Source organism: Cervus elaphus, chromosome 15 (genome assembly GCF_910594005.1).
Source record: "Cervus elaphus chromosome 15, mCerEla1.1, whole genome shotgun sequence".
NCBI classification, from domain to species: domain Eukaryota; kingdom Metazoa; phylum Chordata; class Mammalia; order Artiodactyla; family Cervidae; genus Cervus; species Cervus elaphus.
The window spans coordinates 63,865,402-63,884,779 of NC_057829.1; the positions used below are offsets into that span (position 1 = coordinate 63,865,402).

At 42.3% G+C, this 19,378-nt stretch overlaps 2 protein-coding genes across 3 annotated transcripts in view; one reads left to right on the top strand and one right to left on the bottom strand.

The window, feature by feature from the left end:
• Positions 1 to 1,250: 1,250 nt before the first annotated feature.
• Positions 1,251 to 18,060, bottom strand: LOC122709575 (cytochrome c oxidase assembly protein COX15 homolog). The gene is made up of 9 exons (XM_043927068.1): positions 17,878 to 18,060; positions 16,522 to 16,712; positions 13,978 to 14,100; positions 13,509 to 13,695; positions 8,341 to 8,508; positions 6,217 to 6,298; positions 4,320 to 4,474; positions 2,574 to 2,687; positions 1,251 to 1,648 (listed from the first exon to the last, which is right to left on the bottom strand). Exons 1-9 carry the CDS (start codon positions 17,965 to 17,967, stop codon positions 1,517 to 1,519), a joined length of 1,242 nt encoding a protein of 413 aa, XP_043783003.1. The 5' UTR covers positions 17,968 to 18,060; the 3' UTR covers positions 1,251 to 1,516.
• A 65-nt stretch (positions 18,061 to 18,125) lies between these two features.
• CUTC (cutC copper transporter) overlaps positions 18,126 to 19,378 on the top strand; it is a 31,486-nt gene continuing 30,233 nt past the window's right edge. For both annotated transcript variants that reach the window (XM_043927069.1, XM_043927070.1), the window contains exon 1: positions 18,126 to 18,330. In XM_043927069.1, the coding sequence (XP_043783004.1) occupies positions 18,270 to 18,330 (61 nt within the window). In that variant the 5' untranslated portion in view covers positions 18,126 to 18,269. The remainder of the gene's footprint in view (positions 18,331 to 19,378) is intronic.

The following is a 19,378-nucleotide window of genomic DNA, read 5'->3' on the forward strand; positions in this document are numbered from 1 at the left end:
CACAACTGGACCTGCAGAGCAGCAACAGGTTGGCACTCAGCAGAGGTTTAGCCCCTTGACGGGCACCTGCTCTCTGGTTCACCTGTCTGCACCAGCCTGCCCTAGCAAGCATCTGATTTGGTCCAGGTGGCTCCTACCTTCTACAAAACTAAAAACTAACTTTCTACAACTTTTACCCACTGCTCCCAGCTCTGCAGCACAAAGGAAGCTCATTCCTTCTGTAAGAAGGGGCTTCAACTTGTCAAGGGCAGGATTCTTGCTGTCTCTTAAGTGTTCTCCTCCAGCTGAATACTCCTAGTTCTTTCAAGTATTCCCAGTGTGAAACAGGTTCTGGACTCCTTGCTGTCCTGGTTCCTGCCTCTTGATACATACATGCTGGTGAGTATCCTCCTTAAAACATGCAGTACCCAGAATGAAATGCAGCACTTGCAGCGTGGTTTTCTGACTATGGCTGTGACACTTCTATTCATAGAATCTTTAAACACCACTAGTTTTTACCAGTGTCATCACATGGTTGGTTCACACTGAGCCTGTGTCCAACTGAAGTCCCTAAGTCTTTTTTTATATGAAGATGATAAGAAGATAATTTTCTCTATCCCAAACTTACATAACCTATTTAAATGAAGATGTTACATTTATGACTGGTTTAATTTCATCTTGATGATGTCACCCTGGAACTGTTTTGTGATTGTCATCTGTTGTATCAGCAATGTTGGGTTGCTCCATCCTCAAATATGGTCTTTGTGATGGCTTCATCCAAAGTGCTGATTTAAAAATGTTGAATAAGACAGAGCCCTGTGAAATATCAACAGAGGCCAAAATCACACCAACTCATTAGTCAATAATTTGTTTAAATAACCAAAGAGATGTCCATGTACTACACCATCAAGACTGTATTTTTCTTATCCATGAGGCTCTCAGGAAACCCTTTCAGGAACTGATTTATACTATTCTCCATTCATCTCATGTAGAGATGTAACAGCCCTATCACAGGAGGGACTAGGTTAGTACCTTCCTCCGTTTTGAAAATCAAGACACTAGAAGAATACAGCTGTTTCTTGCTGAAGGCTATCTGGCTACTTTAGGGTATGCCAATCCATCCATTTGATTCTCTACCTGACAGAAGTACAGTTGAGATCATAAGAATTTCTACTCAGGCAGAATCCAGGACTCAGGAGGTCAAGGAAACAGAGATTATGCATGTAGAACCAACAGCCTGTCAACATTTAAGAAAACTGACACAGAGCCTGTTAAGAAGCAAATGACAGACAATTCTTTCTCTACATTAAATCTGATTTTCAACAGATTTAAAAAGGAACCTTAAGTATAACCATACTTAATGACTTGCTTGATCCAGTGATTGTCCCAAAAACAGGCAAAGAATTTAAATAACTCGACCAACTTGGAAACCATCTGGTATGCCAAGGTCCTCCTCTCAGAAAAGCTCAAATTCTTGTGCTCTCTGATGATCTCTCAAAAGCACAGTTTCAGTCCTAGGAAGCTGATCCTCTGAGAATTATTTCGGGACTCTTCGGAGTTCATTCATGAGCCAAAGGGCAGCGCTGAGCAGAGCCAGGGAGCCCGACTGGTGAGCGGCAGCCAAAGGAGTTGGGACATACATCAGCAGAGTACTGATGCCCAAGCCCACCTGCCACAGAGAAGAGCAAGCAGTAAGCCAAGCAGGAGACACACATTCAGAACAGAAACGACCAGACACACGAACCCGCCACACTTTCCCATCAGAACTTTAAAAAACATATCTTAAAAATTTCACAAGGAAACAGACTTACAACAAAAGAAAGTCAAATTAGATAAAACTAAAATTCCCCCTAATTATCCTTCATCTAGCCCTGTTCTCTTCCCCAAAGGCAGCCACTATTACCAGTTTCTCACACTTGTATTTTTATATACATGTTTAAAGAAAGACATAACAGCTTTAAAAAAATATATTGTTTTGTCATTTGCTTTTTTTTCAAGTAACAATGTATGTCTTGAGATCTTATTATTTTAAACTGCTGTACAGTATTCCACAGGATGGCTGTATCATAGATGTTTATTTAGGGTGTTTCCAATTTTTCACTTATCACAGTAATTCCATAATGAATTTCCTGGGAACAGCTCTTTGTGCATTAGAGTAGCTCCAGAGCAGGCAAAAAGCCAATGTGCTTGATCAAAGGACTAAACATTTTAACACTTCAAAAAATATTGCCAAATGCCCTCAGAAAAATAGCTATAACAAATCATGCTCTCACCAAGAATATACAAATGTATATTTTCCTATACCCATGCCAATACCTGATTTTTTTTTCATTTTTTTCCAATCTGACAGGTACAAAATGGCACACATTGCTTTAATTTGTTCCTTTCTGATCATGAGTGAGGCTAAAGAGTTTTTCATATTTACTGGCCATTCATCATTTCTCTTGTGAGAATTGTCTTAATATCCTTTACTTATTTTATTTTCTGGTTGTTAATCTTTTAGTCTATTATAAATATTTTCTCCTAGGCCTGTCACCTTTCTTTTTAAATTTTGTTTTGGGGACACCTTCAGAATCAAAAGAAGTGGCTTATACCTGTGTATATGCCAAAGCTAGCAGAGTGGTGGCTGCTATCTTGGTCCTTCGAGGAAGGGGAATTCTTCGGGAGAGGAAGTAGAGTACTGTAATGGCAGTAACTGAAGTGATGCCCTGTAGGGTAGAAAGAGTCTCATCAGGTGCCAAAAAGAATGTCCTACCCCCTGGTTTCTGCTCACCTTACAGCTAATTCCCCCAGATCCACTGAGTAACTACTGAACACTTTCCCCTCCCAGGCAGAGAACCACCTGATGACTCCTTAAGCTCTTCTCTGCTCCTCTTCTGCTCGCCACTTCAGTGCAATGGAGGTGTGGCTACACTTAAAGTTACTGCACTTTATACACACTGACTGTCAGTAATCTTACCCACCTTCCAATGTGGGTGTCTGCCCAGTGTGGCCCTCAGGTTTTAAGTTACTCTTTGCATCAATTCAGTTCAGCTCAGTCGTGTCCAACTCTGCGACCCCATGAACTGCAGCACGCCAGGCCTCCCTGTCCATCACCACCTCCAGGAGTTTACCCAAACTCATGTCCATTGAGTCGGTGATGCCATCCAACCATCTCACCCTCTTATTTATCCCTAATTTTATCTCTATTTTAATCCTGTATTTTTAAAACAAGGCTGACCCCAGCACGTGAGAGTTACCGTTTTCCTGGACTGTGAGTAGAGGAGGTGGTGGTGCTTCCAGCTAGTGTTAAAAAGATCTAAAGTCTCCTTGTCATTTCCACTTCTTTAGAAAGACAGTCTGGAGCTGGCAGTAGGGTTTCCGACCCCACCTTCCATGATATCAAGGAAAATGTTTTCTATAATTTTCTATACCAATTTCACATCTTTTTCTCTTCATAGCTGTCAATTTCAACCAGACTTTACTTATTCCAAAATGCTGTGCGGCAGTGGGGACTGAGGCCGCACAAGGTAACTTGCCCTAGCCCCAGCGTTCCCTCTGGATATGAGGCCCCTGGGCCCCTCTCTCTGCGTGCACTACTGTCATCTCACGCTCAACATACCTCAGTCTGATGACATCCTCTGTCCCTAGCTCAACACTCATTTCAATAGTCCCATTCCTGCTGGTATGTTTTAAACATGCCACAGAAGAAACTCTAGGATCGCCTTTGATCTTTCTTCACTTCTGTTCCTGCAGCCAGTCTTCTACTCTAAACAACTTCTTTCAGATCCATCTTCTCAAGTCTGGGTCCTACCAGGAAACCCTGAACCCTATCACTCTCACAGCATTACTACAATAGCACTACTGCTTCTCCCAGGCCTCCTTGCAACTAACCTTTCCCTGAGCTCCGATGTATCATGCTCAGGCCACCAAGCAATCTTAACGCAACTCATGGTAGGTCCTTAATAAATATTAACTTAAATAAGATGAGGAGTATTTATGATGCTCTTAGCTCCTTGGGGTCTTGGTTCAGCCTGATGGCTATGTGTTCAGCAACCACTGTCTTTACACTCTCTTCTCTACTTGGCCTCATTTCTGCTAAAATGACTCTTCTCTGCATGTACAGGATTGAGGAGAATTAACTTTAAAAAGCTGGCAGTATCCTGCAAGTCAGAATTTGGCTAGAGGTATGTGGATAGTTAAGACAAAAACATCACATCAGAAAACTGGTACTAAATTTCTTCTAAAAAGAATTCTAATACCCACTCTACCATCTCAATGTTGCTAGCAGTGCTTCAGACACCCAGAGCCTGTGAGAGGCTCCTTTTGTGTAGTAGCCAGTAACCCCCAGCCAGACTTACCAGAACCCGGTGATCAAACTGCACCATGGTGGGATTCTCGAAAACATTCCTCAGGAGAGGGGAGAAGCTAAAGAGATCTGCTGGGATCCAAGCTTCTCCCATCTTGGGGAAGGAGTTGTAAACAAGTCCAGCATCCAGCCCTGCCACAAAAGCCCCTGGGTTCCAAAGTAAATAGTATTTATTAAAATGAGAGAAAGAAGAGATCAAATACTAGTTCTGACATGAAAGTGAAAGTTCCCTTTGTGACCCAATGGACTGTAGCCCGCCAGGCTCCTCTGTCCATGGAATTCTCCAGGCAAGAATACTGGATTGGGTAACCATTCCCTTCTCTACGGGATCTTCCTAACCTAGGGATTGAACCTGGGTTTCAATCTGGACTGTAGGCAGGTTCTTTACCCTCTGAGCCACCAGGGAAGTTCTGACATAGAAAATGTTTATTATTTCAGAGTTAGACAAAAGGAATAGTCAGAGAATAGAAAGATCTACAGCAGGGGTTCTCAAATCCTGCTGTATTCACCATGGAAACTTAAAAAAAAACAAACCTTGCATCCTCACCTACTTCCACCCCAAGATTCTAGCATGCCTCCCCTAGAGGGCTGGATGAGAAGCTCTAGAGAGAGGCATATTAGTTTGGAAAAGTTCCTTTGCTGACTGTGATATGAGTTCTCCTTACTGCCTCGCCTCCCCACCGCCAACTGATCTATTCTGAAACTAGTTAATTTACTCTTTCATGTCCTCAAGTTTCCACTTAAATGTTACTTTATCAAAGAGATCTCTCCAATAATCCTGTATAAAATAGCACTCCCCAACCCGTCTATCCCCTTATCTTGCTTTATTTTCTTTGCAGCACTCAACATCATCTGGCATGTTACGGGTTTTATTGTTTTTTTTAATCTGTCTTCCCCAAGTGCTCAAAAAAATCTTATAAACTAAACCCTGGATAAACACACAAAGAAGGTATCCATGAATTTAATGGATGACTGATCCATTATTTATGATCACAGAAGATTCAGGTATGTTAAATCATATTCCTTATTTTTCTAAATTGCATTTATAAAGTCAAAATTCATGTTCTTCCATCAAAAAAAGTGGGGGGGAGATTTGGGTGGGATCACTGGTTTGATGGTTTTATTTAGAGCTGTGCTGTCCAATCAAACTTTCTGCAATGATGGAAATGTTCTATATCTGTCATCCATCCAGTACAACAGCTGCAAGCCACCCACTGTGGTTACTGAGCACTTGAAATGTGGCTACTGTGACTGAGACTAAATTTTATTTGCTTTTAATTAACTTAAGCTTAAACAGTCACATGAAGCTAGTGATTATTGTACAGGGCAGTTCTAGAGTAAGAAAGGTAGAGCTGTGATTTAAAGAATGAGAGAGATCTGTTTTAGTCTCTTTGCCCCCAATAAACTCCCCACCTAAAGGCCATCTTTGAGGGCAGGCTTTTGTCTGACCTATCTTGTATAATGTAATAACAATAATGTTTATATTGATAACAACAGCTAACACTTATATAGCCTTTGCTACTTGTGAGGTGCTAAATACTTCACATATATTACTTAAACTATTATCATCTTCCCCATTTTATAGATGAGGTCACTGAGGCCCAGACAGGTTACACAGCTTGTCCAAGGTCATACAGTTTATAGATGTTAAAGCCAGGATTTGAACCTAGACAGTTTGGATCCAAGTAGATGTTCAATATTTTTGTTCAACTAACTGAAAAGCAGGATTTGGGGAAGGAAGGAATAGGAAACAAGAGGGTGAAGATGGTGGGTATGAGACAGGCAGGTGTGAGAAGGAGGTATAAAGATGCAGGAGGAAAGCATTAGGCAAGAGATCCCACCTGAAGAGTAAAAAGAAGTTAGGCCACCTTTGATAAGAAGAATCCTACCTGAGAGAGCTGTAAGGAACACCAGGCCTGCAGTTCCATGAGCAAATCGTCTCAACCTCAGGAGTTGACAGGTTTCAGGCAACTAAATAAGAAAATTGCCAGATACACTGACTGCAGGAATTAGGAAAGGCAGCAAGATCTCCAAGGACAAACTCCAGAGACAATCTGAGGCCAGATCTTCTCTGATTCCTAGACTAGGTTAAGCACTCCCACAAGACATTCTACTTTATCTAAATTTTATTAAATGTATACATTTACTATTTGTCTTCCCTGCTACCTTGTACGTTTTGTGAAGATAGGAACTGCCATTTCACTTGCTTACTACAGTAATCCTAGCCCAGTAGATGGCATATAGGTATTCAATATACATCTGTTCAGGAATGGAATGATCTGCATTGTTCAGGGAAAACCATTTCACCATGGTTAAAATGATGTGACTTAAGGTAAAGAACTGGATTTTCAAGTCATGTGTAATATTTAGTGTTTAGCAAATATAATCACAATCAACACTGTGGAGAGAGTAGAGTAGAGATTCTTGCATTTAGTGTTTTGGGTAAATTGTTTTTATTTTACTGTAGCCAGCTTGTGATAATAATCAGCAAATCAACAAATATTTAGTAAGAACTTTATACACAGGCAAAATAAGCACACATGCAAGCATAAAGGAAAGATACAAAGGAAAGCCAGCGTGCTGCCCTCAAATGATTTACAATCTAGTATGTGAGGAGTTAGGTATCATTACTAAGATTTCATAGGACAGTGTATCAGCACTGGCCATTAGAATTTTCTGTGATGATAGAAAAGGTCTATTATCTGTGCTGCCCAATATGTAGCTATGGAGGATCTAAAAAGAGGCTAGAGCAAGTGAAAATTTTTTAAAAAGTTAATTTTATTTAAAGTTTAAGTAGATAACAAGTTTGTTTATACAAAGTTATTTTTACCTATTTTAATTAGAATTTAAATAGCAATAGTGGCTAGGAGCTATTGTGCTGGACAGCACAGTTCTGTATGGTTGACTATCATCTCAAATCCTTTCTGTAATTAGTGGAATATAAATAAACAAAAAGAGAAAAACAATTAATAATTAAAAAGTCACTGGTAACCTTTAAGAGTACCACTCAGTTAGGAGAACTTAGGAGACTGTACTAAGTACTGAACACTTGACATGTGCAAGTGTAGGGGTGAATGTGTAGACGGATATGGATGGCGTGGATGGGGAAGCCAGATGACAAGAAGTGTGAAAAAAGAATGAGTTGTTAGGATGTACAGCTCTAGATGTAGGTTAGCCTTAGAAGTCTGGCTTTGAGAGTAAGAAGAATAGGAACTAGTCAGATGTGAATTACCTACTATACCAATGTTTCAACCCCATCTGGCTTCCCTGTGGGATGAATGCCAAGTCAACAACTCCTGTTCTTACTGGGATCCAGATCACTGGCTCCAGGTACCTACTAAATGATTCTACTTAAAAGTCCTACTATCAACCTAAACCTCACTCCATGAACAGGTTATTCAGGCCAACCATGACTTTGACACCTAAAATAATATGCATTTTAAAATGTATTTCCTTTTAATCAGCATACAGAGAAAATACTTCTAGGCAAGATCACTATGGTTTACTATATTGTCAGATCTGCTGAATGGTAGGGTCCCCATGGAAAGAACCAACAACTTAACGTGGCTTTTGTACACCACTAAGGTCCACAGGCAACTCTCGTTCTGGCCTTCCTCACCTCTCCACCCATCATCCTGCTGGGAATCAGAAGTCAAGTGGTCGAGGTGTCTCTTGTTGCTGGTATTCATTCCTTCTTTTACTAAAACTCATGTTTTCATCTTTTTCTTGATAGGTAATGCTGACAAAATATTTGGCTCCTATACTAATTCTCCTTTGAATGAGTCACTCCTGCCTAAAATCATAAGTGCAGGTTTTAGTTTGCCATCCCGAAGCTATCCAGAGTCTCAGAATTCATTGTTTCTCTAAACTTTAGTTATATCCAGCTTCTAGTAAACTGATCGATGTTGCTAACGGAATGTATGCATTTTGACTTGGAACTTCCCGTTAGGACCAGAATTTCCATGTCTCTGACCCTGTCCACATGTGTGGTAAACAATACAGCCTGACTTTACCTTGTGCTGTGGAAGCAACAGGGAGAGCGAGGTCCATAAGCTGGCACAGTAGAGCACAAGGGCTGATCCCAGGTGGGCAGCCAGGCGGTACTGACTGACTCGAGGGATGTCATGGGAATCTGGTTTTTCTTCTAATCCACTTTTCACCATATACCATCCCAAAAGGCCCTACAATCACAAAGAAAAAGGGCAAACAAGACCAGGTTGAAGCTGTCTATTCAACTTGACTCTCTGAGAAAGTGAGTATCCTATCTGACCCCTCCTTTCCACACGCTTCCACATCCCTAGGAACCAAGGAATTGAGACCTACCCACTTTCCACATACAGCACCATAAATACTTAACCACTGTTTAGAATTAATGTTTTATTGAAGTAGAAGCCTATAGTCAAAGCTATGGTTTTTCCAGTAGTCACATATGGATGTGAGAGTTGGACTATAAATAAGCTCAGAGCCAAAGAATTGATGCTTTTGAACTGTGGTGTTGGAGAAGACTCTTGAGAGTCCCTTGGACTCAAGATCAAACCAGTCAAACCTAAAGGAAATCAGTCCTGAATATGCATTGGAAGGACTGATGCTGAAGCTGAAGCTCCAATACTCTGGCCACCTGATGTGAAGAATTCACTGGAAAAGACCCTGATGCTGGGAAAGATTGAAGGTAGGAGGAGAAGGGATGACGTAAGATGAGATGGTTGGATGGCATCACCAACTCAGTGGACACAATTTGAGCAAGTTCTGGGATGTGGTGATGGACAGGAAAGCTTGGCGTGCTGCAGTCTATGGGGTTGCAAAGAGTCAGACACAACTGAGTGACTGAATTTAAGTGAATTGAAGTAGAGCCAAATATGATGGCTACTCCATTTCTTCTAAGGGATTCTTGCCCACAGTAGTAGATATAATGGTCAGCTGAGTTATATTCACCCATTCCAGTCCATTTTAGTTTGCTGATGCCCAAAAAGACGACGTTCACTCATAGTTAACAAAACAGTCCGAAATGCAGTACTAGGATGCAATCTCAAAAATGACAGAATGATCTCTGTTCCTTTCCAAGACAAACCATTCAATATCACAGTAATCCAAGTTGATGCCCTGACCAGTAATGCTGAAGAAGCTGAAGCTGAAAGGTTCTATGAAGACCTACAAGACCTTCTAGAACTAACATCTGAAAAAGATGTCCTTTTCATTACAGGGGACTGGAATGCAAAAGTAGAAGAAACACCTGGAGTAACAAGCAAATTTGGCCCTGGAGCACAGAACAAAGCAGGGCAAAGGCTAACAGAGTTTTGCCAAGAGAACACACTGGTCATAGCAAAACCCTCTTCCAACAACACAAGAGAAGACTCTACACATATATATCACCTGATGGTCAATACCGCAATCAGATTGACTGTATTCTTTGCAGCCAAAGATGGAGAAGCTCTATACAGTCAGCAAAAACAAGACCGGGACCTGACTGTGGCTCAGATCACGATCTCCTTATTGCCAAATTCAGACTTAAAATGAAGAAAGGAGGGAAAACCACTAGACCATTCAGTATGACCTAAATCAAATCCCTTACGATTATACAGTGGAAGTGACAAATAGATTCAATGGATTAGATCTGAGAGACAAAGTGCCTGAATAACTATGGATGGAGGTTCGTGACATTGTACAGGAGGCAGGGATCAAGACCATCCCCAAGAAAAAGAAATGCAAAAAGGCAAAATGGTTGTCTGAGGAGGCCTTACAAAGAGCTGTGAAAAGAGAAGAAGTGAAAGACAAAGGAGACAAGGAAAGATATTCCCATTTGAATGCAGAGTTCCAAAGAATAGCAAGGACAGATAAGAAAGCCTTCCTTAGTGATCAGTGCAAAGAAATAGAGGAAAACAACAGAATGGGAAAGACTAGAGATCTCTTCAAGAAAATCAGAGATACCAAGGGAACATTTCACGCAAAAATGGCCACGATAAAGGACAGAAATGGTATGGACCTAACAGAAGCAGAAGATATTAAAAAGAGGTGGCAAGAATACACAGAAAAGCTACACAAAAAAGATCTTCATGACCCAGATAATCACGATGGTGTGATCACTCACCTAGAGCCAGACATCCTGGAGTGTGAAGTCAAGTGAGCCTTAGAAAGCATCACTACGAACAAAGCTAGTGGAGGTGATGGAATTCAGTTGAGCTATTTCAAATCCTGAAAGATGATGCTATGAAAGTGCCACACTCAATGTGCCAGCAAATTTGGAAAACTCAGCAGTGGCCACAGGACTGGAAAAGGTCAGTTTTCATTCCAATCCCAAAGAAAGGCAATGCCAAAGAATGCTCAAACTACCACACAACTGCACTCATCTCACACGCTAGTAATGCTCAATACTCTCCAAACCAGGCTGCAACAGTACGTGAACCATGAACTTCCAGATGTTCAAGCTGGATTTAGAAAAGGTAGAGGAACCAGAGATCAAATTGCCAACATCTGTTGGATCATTGAAAAAGGAAGAGAGTTCCAGAAAAACGTCTACTTCTGCTTTATTGACTATGCCAGAGCCTTTGACTGTGTGGATCACAACAAACTGTGGAAAATTCTTAGAGATGGGAATACCAGACCACCTGACCTGCCTCCTGAGAAATCTGTGTGCAGGTCAGGAAGCAACAGTTAGAACTGGACGTGGAACAGACTGGTTCCAAATTGGGAAAGGAGTATGCCAAGGCTGTATATTGTCACCCTGCTTATTTAACTTATATGCAGAGTACATCATGAGAAACACTGGGCCGGATGAAGCACAAGCTGGAATCAAGATTGCCAGGAGAAATATTAATAACCTCAGGTATGCAGATGACACCACCCTTATGGCATTAAGTGAAGAAGAACTAAAGAGCCTCTTGATGAAAGTGAAAGAGGAAAGTGAAGAAGTTGGCTTAAAACTCAACATTTAGAAAACTAAGATCATGGCATCTGGTCCCATCACTTCATGGCAAATAGATGGGGAAAAAGTGGAAAACAGTGACAGACTTTATCAGGCTCCAAAATCACTGCAGATGGTGACTGCAGCCATGAAATTAAGACGCTTGTTCCTTGGAAGAAAAGTTATGACCACCCTAGACAGCATATTAAAAAGCTGAGACATTACTTTGCCAACAAAGGTCCGTCTAGTCAAAGCTATGGTTTTTCCAGTAGCCATGTATGGATGTGAGATTTAGACTATAAAGAAAGATGAGCACTGAAAAATTGATGCTTTTGAACTGTGGTGTTGGAGAAGACTCTTGAGAGTCCCTTGGACTGCAAGGAGATCCAATCAGTCCGTCCTAAAGGAAATCAGTCCTGAATATTCATTGGAAGGACTGATGCTGAAGCTGAAACTCCAATACTTTGCCCACCTGATGTAAAGAACTGACTCATCTGAAAAGACCCTGATGCTGGGAAAGACTGAGGCAGGAGGAAAAAGGAACGACAGAGGATGAGAAGGTTGGGTGGCATCACTGACTCGATGGACATGAGTTTGAGTAAACTCCGGGAGCTGGTGATGGACAGGGAGGCCTGGCATGCTGCATGCAGTCCATGGGGTCACAAAGAGTCGGACACAACTGAGTGACTGAACTGAACTGAAAAGCCAAATATAGAAAATTACACAAAGGTGTATTTCGGACAAAACCTTTTGGACAAATTCTTGATATAATTTAACATTATGTAAACCAGTAAAATATGAAAGTAAAAAGACAGATGACTTGATAAGAGCTAGACTGAAACCTTTGGAGAAGTTTGACAAAGATAACTGCTTAAAAACAATTACTCTCATATTAGGTGGGAAGAGACAATTATCAAAGTTTGTGGGAGGCCAATTCATAAAAATCTGTAAAGTTTTTCAGGCAAATTGGTTTGCCAGTGTCTAAATTTCTACTCCTTTTTTAAAAAAATTATAATGAAAGCACATGCTTAAGTGTAAAAGTTTAAGGTATGTATTATTATTCTACAATTCCCTGTTTAACTGACTTTTCATTTAACAAAACTGTCAGTTCTAGTCATATCAGATAAGGTACAGCCCTTTCACGCCAACCCTCCCCAGCTAACAGAATCATGTTAACATAAATATATGCTCCTCCAGGTCTTTTTGGCTATTTCTTTCCCCCTTCACTATTACCCTAGATGTTCTAATTACCTTGATTTCATCTGCGGAGGACGCTGGAAGATGAGCGTGCTCACAGTGTGATCTGCCAGCCCCCACTTTCTTCCTCCAAAACCCTATCTGCCATCTTCAAATTTTTGCCTCCCTGAAAGTCTGACTTAAATGGTTTTTTTTCATTTTAAAACAACCTTTTACTTTGTTTCACCAACTATCTCTAGTTTCTATCAGATTTTTATTAATGTCTAACTCTTTATTATCTGTTTCTATCCCTTCTGTTTTGTCTCTTCCATCTCCCTCCTTTATTTCTAATCATGGGTTGGTATTCTTACCACTTTGATTTAAATCAACCAATTAGTTTCCTCCTGACCAAATTTTGATATTTCTTCGATGCTCTGGGACTCTCCTTTAGAGCCTGTATATCTTGACCCAAATACTCCCATTGTCCTCTCTAACATTCCTTTACTTGGCTCTCAAGCTTCCCTAACCCCAGAACTGTAGGAATCATTCTTTTCCTTAAGAGAAGTTCAACTTACATAACTTTAATCACCATTTATACTTGAGCATCTCTCAGTTACCTCTGTATTCAAAGATCCTTCATCCCACACAATGTTTCTCTTGAAATTTCCCTATTTGTTTCTACAGCCATTCTAACATAGGGATCCCACTTCCCCATAGAGCAGGCAAGTTAGAAAAAGGGAGGAGACCAAGCACCCAGAAAGATCGCCATGATGGGAAAGAAACTCTAATTCTTGTGACATAAAAACATATTTACTGAGTGCTTACTGATTCCAGACACTAAACTAAGTACTTTACATGCGCGATCTTTTTTAATATTCACACAACCTAAGCATTAGGGTCTATTATTTTCCCCATTTACAGGTAAGGAAAGCACAACCTACAGAGGTTAGACAACATGTCCCTATTAAGTGACAGAGCTGGGCCTTGAAGCCAGGCCTATGACACTAAAATCCATGTTCTTACCTCCTTTGTGATACTGTTTCAAACTATGCCCACTAGGAAGCTCCTGAGAACATTTCTGCTTTCCCAAACTTGAGTAAATCTCACCTGGAAGCAAACTAAACCACAGAGGGCAAGAACACGTCCTTTCAGGCCACGGGTGAGCCAGCCCTTTTTCCAAAAGTAGGCAGCAGGCAGGATGTATGCAAGGCCTACAAGGCGACCCCACATTCGGTGTGAGTACTCCATGTACCAGATGAACTTGAATTCCGCCAGCGTCATATCATGATTCAAGCTGGGTGAAAAGGGAAGTCAAAAATAAGAAAGATCCATCTGATTTTTATTTCCTGGTAGAATGCAGGAACATTCTTGGTTTTGAAACTTGATCAGTCTGCCATTTTCCTCATCAACCACCTCAGAATCACTTTGGAAATGGAGGTTTAGAGTAGGAAGCTCACTAAACATACCTAAATCAAATATCAAAAAAGAATAGAACCTACTGTTCTGAAATATTTTAATTAAGAAAAAGACTGAGTGGGTCTAGTAGGATGTTTACCCAATTTTCTATAATACTTACATTTTAAATTCTGGAAATTGCTGATATTTTTGGAATTCTGCTTCCCATTCCTCTTGGCTTGTGGGTGGCTTCATCTCCTTTATTAAATGCCAATCTACCATGGAGAGGCCAGACTCTGTCAGCCTTAAGGTAGGGAAGAAATTTGAGTGTGTATGTTAAATTTCAGTGTGTCTATGTCTGTGCACCATACTCCATTACTCATAAATGGTTTACAGTAGCAAGCAGATCTGAACTTGACCCCTATAAAAGTAAACATATAATTTCATTGTTTCCTCTTTTGACAACTTGCTCTTTTCTTACTGCTTAGAATTCTGTCAGAAAGAGCTGCTATCAGGTACAAATTTCTTTACTCCTTGTTCTATTTCATTAAACTCTCCTTACTTCTTTCACTAGCATTCCCTGACAGATAATATCAACCCTTAGACCAAAGAAATGTGCCCTAAGTTCCTAACCAATATTATTGACACAAGGGGAAGAGATTGCTACAGATATAAATCAGTTGAGGTTACTGAGTGAATTTTAAGTCAATAAAAGTCAAAATCTATTGATTACAGCCTACATAACACATAAGGTAAGGGGACAGGGAATGCAGAGAGAATTTGAGGAAGACATACTTTAATAACACTAGAAAGTATTTTTACCAAAAGGGGTCAGGTTTCCAAAAGTAAAAAACCTGACTTCAGGTCTGAGGCAAGACAAGCCTGGAACATCTTAATCAGAAAGCAAGGAATCAAAGTTTGCCAGGTTCCTGTCAGAAAGACTGGAGTCAATCTGAAGAGGTTCGCATTGACCAAAGATAGAACAACTGGAGCAAATCATCATCACTGCAATGGACTGAAACAAATCAAATATATTTAAACCTATGAGCTCATTAACACTAAAAAACTCACTTTATTGGTCACTTTTGGAAAATGCTTGGGAACCAACTTATTATTTTGAAGACTGATAAATAAAGGGAAAGGAATTACGTGTTTATCCTGCCTTTCCTAACATGTTGTACCTCAGCATAACCAAATTACTGATGAAAGTTTTTCTTTATAGTTGAGCTAATAAAATACCTATTACAATTTTGCAACTCTAATGAAGTAACAGATTTAGGCAATGATCATCAAGGGCTGTTGACATCTTTAACAGACACCAGATATTTATGAATGATCCAGTCACCTATGAAGTATTTTGCTCCCTGTCCCCAACCTGAACTTGATCAAGCAACAAGTTTGTCTACAGGAAATACAGGGGACAATGTTGTTGTTGTTGTTGTTGTTCAGTTGCTCAGTCATGTCTGACTCTTTGCAATCCCCTGGACTGCAGCACGCCAGGCTTCCCTGTACTTCACTATCTCCCAGAGTTTGCTCAAACTCCTGTCCATTCAGTTGATGATGCCATCCAACCATCTCATCCTCTGTTGTCCCCTTCTCCTCCTGCCTTCAATCTTTCCCAGCATCAGGGTCTTTTCCAGTGAGTCTGCTCTTTGCATCAGGTGGCCAGAGTATTAGAGTTTCAGCTTCAGCATCAGTCCTTCCAAGGAATATTCAGAGTTGATTTCCTTTAGGTTTGACTGGTTTGATCTCCTTGTTGTCCAAGGGACACTCAAGAGTCTTCTTCAGCACCACAGTTCGAAAGCACCGATGCTTCGGCACTCAGCCTTCATTATGGTCCAACTCTCATATCCATATATGACTACTGGAAAAACCATAGCTTTGACTATATGGGACTTTGTTGGCAAAGTGATGTTTCTGCTTTTTAATATGCTGTCTAGGTTTGTCATAGCTTTTGGAACATGTTAAATACCATAAATGCTATTAGCAAAATCCAGACCGTGAGAAACTACAAAGTACAAATGACTTGGGTTTCTTCAACAACAGCAAAAAACTGCAAAGGGGGTAGCGGAGGTGGAGGGAGCAGAATCCAAATCTATAACATCTCTCTACAGATTTAAAGAGACCCAAGAAGCACGCACGGGCTTCCCAGGTGGCACCAGTGATAAAGAACCCGCCTGCCAATACAGGAGATGTCAGAGACACAGGTTCGATCCCTGGGTTGGGAAGATCCCCTGGAGGAGGGCATGGCAACCCACTGCAGTATTCTTGCCTGGAGAATCCCACGAACAGAGGAGCCTGGTGGGCTACAGTCCAAGGGTCACAAAGCATCGGACATGACTGAAGCAACCAAGCATGAAGCACATGCACAGAAACCAACAGTGAGAAGTGGAACTTATTTGTGTGTAGTTCAAACAAACTGTACAGAAATGTTTGTGACAAATCTGAACTCTGATTGTAGGGGGAAATATACGCAAACAATGCACAGCTAACAGTTAAGACCTGAACCAGTCTTTATGAAGGGCTTCTATTGCATGCATGCATTAGTAAAATCCTAGACTGTTCTACAGAGGGGCAAGCCATCAGATATGTTCCTTCTATAGGCCTCAATTTCTGCATACTAAAATGTGGAGCTAGATTAGATGATTTCTAAGGTCCCTTCCCCCTCCGTCATCCTGCATGTCTACTGATGATCCAAATAGCTGACTATGAACAAATTACTCACCTTGTTACTCCACCAAGAATAACTGCTCCAGCCACTGTCCCACTGCAGACCAGGAGCCATCGGCCCACCGCCCGCTCAGCAGCCTTTGAAGGGAGGGATACTGTACCCCTTCCAGGTTGCAAAGCTACATCGGAGATAGTGCTGTATTGCCCTGGCCTCAAAGGGCGCCTGATCCCACAACTGCAACCACACTAAGGATCAAGACAGACAAATTACAACTGGAGAAAGAGGAAAAGCCTTCACTCCACTGCTACTCATACAGTCTCACTGTGTCTGGTATGAAGTATCCTGGTCATATTTCCACTGCTACTGTCCAGGTAAAACGTCATCTTCTATCTGGGCTGCATCTACCCCCAACTGGTTTGCCTGCCTCCAATCCGTCCCCACACTACATGAACCTTCTGTCTCTCATATTTCTCCCAGACTTAACTCTACACCTAAATATGGATTAAATAAGGATTCTTTTCTTTTTTTTTTTAAATGATTTTTCTCTAACTGGGGTTCCACTTGTCCCCTGACTGACCTATCACAGATCTCAGCCTGGATGTCACCTCCTCTAGGAAGTATTCCCAGACCTCCCCCCGCTCCCCATGTGTGCTGGGTCACTCTCCCAGCACACTGTATCTCTCCATCACACAGCAATGTATCATTTAGTACACAGAGGTTTGTCTCTATCTCCCACTAAGCCAAGAGCTACAGGACAGCAGTGTCTGGTCAGTCTGGCTTCTACAAACTTCCTTTCATACACAGTTCCTTTACATAACAAGACCTTAATAAAGATTTGACAAATGAGTTACAAACAAATGAACTGTGACTCCCTCTCGGGCAGGAGACTTGGTATTTTATCTTGCTTCCCCGACCCAGGGACCAAACCCGAGTCTCCTGAGTCTTCTGCATTGGCAGGTGTATTCTTTACCACTGAGCCACCTGCGAAGCCCAGTTAACTAAGTAACTTTAGGCAAATTAAGCCTCAATTTACTTCTCTGTAGAATGGAGTTACAGTCCCTAACCTGACTACCCAGTAGCTTTGAGCAGAAATCAAACACATGGGTAAAAATCACTGAGCTTTTACTATATGCTAAACCTCTGTGTCTATTATTTAATACAACACTTATGAAGTGCTATTATCCCCATTTTGCAGACGAGTAAATTGAGGCACAGAAAGGTTACCCAACTTGGCTAAGAGCACACAGCTAGTAAGTGGTAGGTCCGGATCCGAACTCAGGAGGCCTAGACACAATGAAATGCCTTGTGAACTTCAAGGAGCTACAGAAACGTGATGTGTGAGGATCTATTATCTCTTGGCCCTTTCTCCCCATGCCCGCTTCCGCGATTCAGTGCGCTGCAGTGCGGTACCTGTGTTCTAGGCGCCACCCTAGGAACCAGGAGCCGGAGACACGGGCTCCCCAGCAAGGCCTTCAAGGGCGTAAAGAGTAATCGCTGCATACTATACACAGTGCCCAACGGCCACCTTCAACCTCCCGTGCTCTCTGGTCCCCTTTCTCCGCCACCGACTGAAGAAGCACTTCCGGGTCACACAAACGAGCCCCTCCTCTTTGGAAGGCAGGGGCGAGCAGTAACTGCGCCTGCGCCAGTTTCTGGGCTTTCGCGGGGGCTGCTGGGGCGTGGACGTCGGGGACGCGCAGGGATGCGCGCAGCTGGGAGGACGCGCCCGTCTGGTCGCGCGCCTTGGAACCCGGACTCTTTGAGTGGAAACCGAAGACGCACGAGGGAGGAACGCGTGGAGCATGAAGAGGCAGGGGGCCTCCTCCGAGCGGAAGCGGGCGCGGATACCATCCGGGAAGGCGGGTGCGGAAGGTGGCGGGATGGGGGCGGTGGCCGACTTTGCTGCGGGGTGCGGGCCGGGTCGGGCGGGGGTTCTGGCCCGTGGATCAATCGCGATTTCCCTGAAAGTACTTTCTCCTGCTCCTCACAAACACCCCCCGTGAGGCGTAATCTGTCATTCGGCTTTAAACATGTGGAATCTGAGGGGCTGTTGGCGAGAGTGGCCCGGCTCTGGAGCCAGATATGTGTGTGGGTTCGAATCCCGGCGCCCCCACGTCTCGTCGTGCGACCGTGTTCAAGTTGGTTAACTTCTCTCAGCCTCGCGTTTCCCATCGCCAGACGAGGATACTGGTACCCCCTCACGGCAGCGCTGGATCAGTGTCTGACCTGGAGGGACTGCTTAATAACCTATAGCTGCTGCGGCGGGGATAGGGGTTGTCCCTAGAGCCACACCGCTCCGAAATGGCAAAGCTTGGCTGCCCCAAGTCAGGAGTTCTTCCTGCTGCGACAGGATCGGCTGGCATGGCAGGTGCTAGGGAATTTGCCAGGTCCCTCCTCCGGAAACTTGGTTCCTCCAAACTAGCGGTTCTGAAACTGATCGCAGGACGCCTTGACCCTCCTAAAATTATTGAGAACCTCAAAGACCTTTTATTTATATAGGTTAAATTTATTGATATTGGACATGTTAGAAATTAAAACAGGACATTTAAAAACAAAGGGTTTCCCTTGTGGCTCAGCAGGTAAAGAATCTGCCTGCAATGCGAGAGATCTGGGTTCGATCCCTGGGTTGGGAAGATCCCCTGGTGAAGGGAACAGCTACCCACTCAGGTATTCTGGCCTGGATAAGTCCATGGGGGTCGCAAAGAGTCAGATAACGACTGAATGACTTTCGCTTTGTTTCTTTCACAAACAGAAGCCCTTTGCGTGTTGAAACGTTTTAAGAAAAAAAAAAAATCACTATTTTCCTAAGCAAACAAAGAATAGTACCAATGTTTTATATTTTTGCAGATCTCTTTAATATCTGGCTTAATGGAATTCTCATTAAGAGTGGAGTACTTTTGCATTCAGTGTG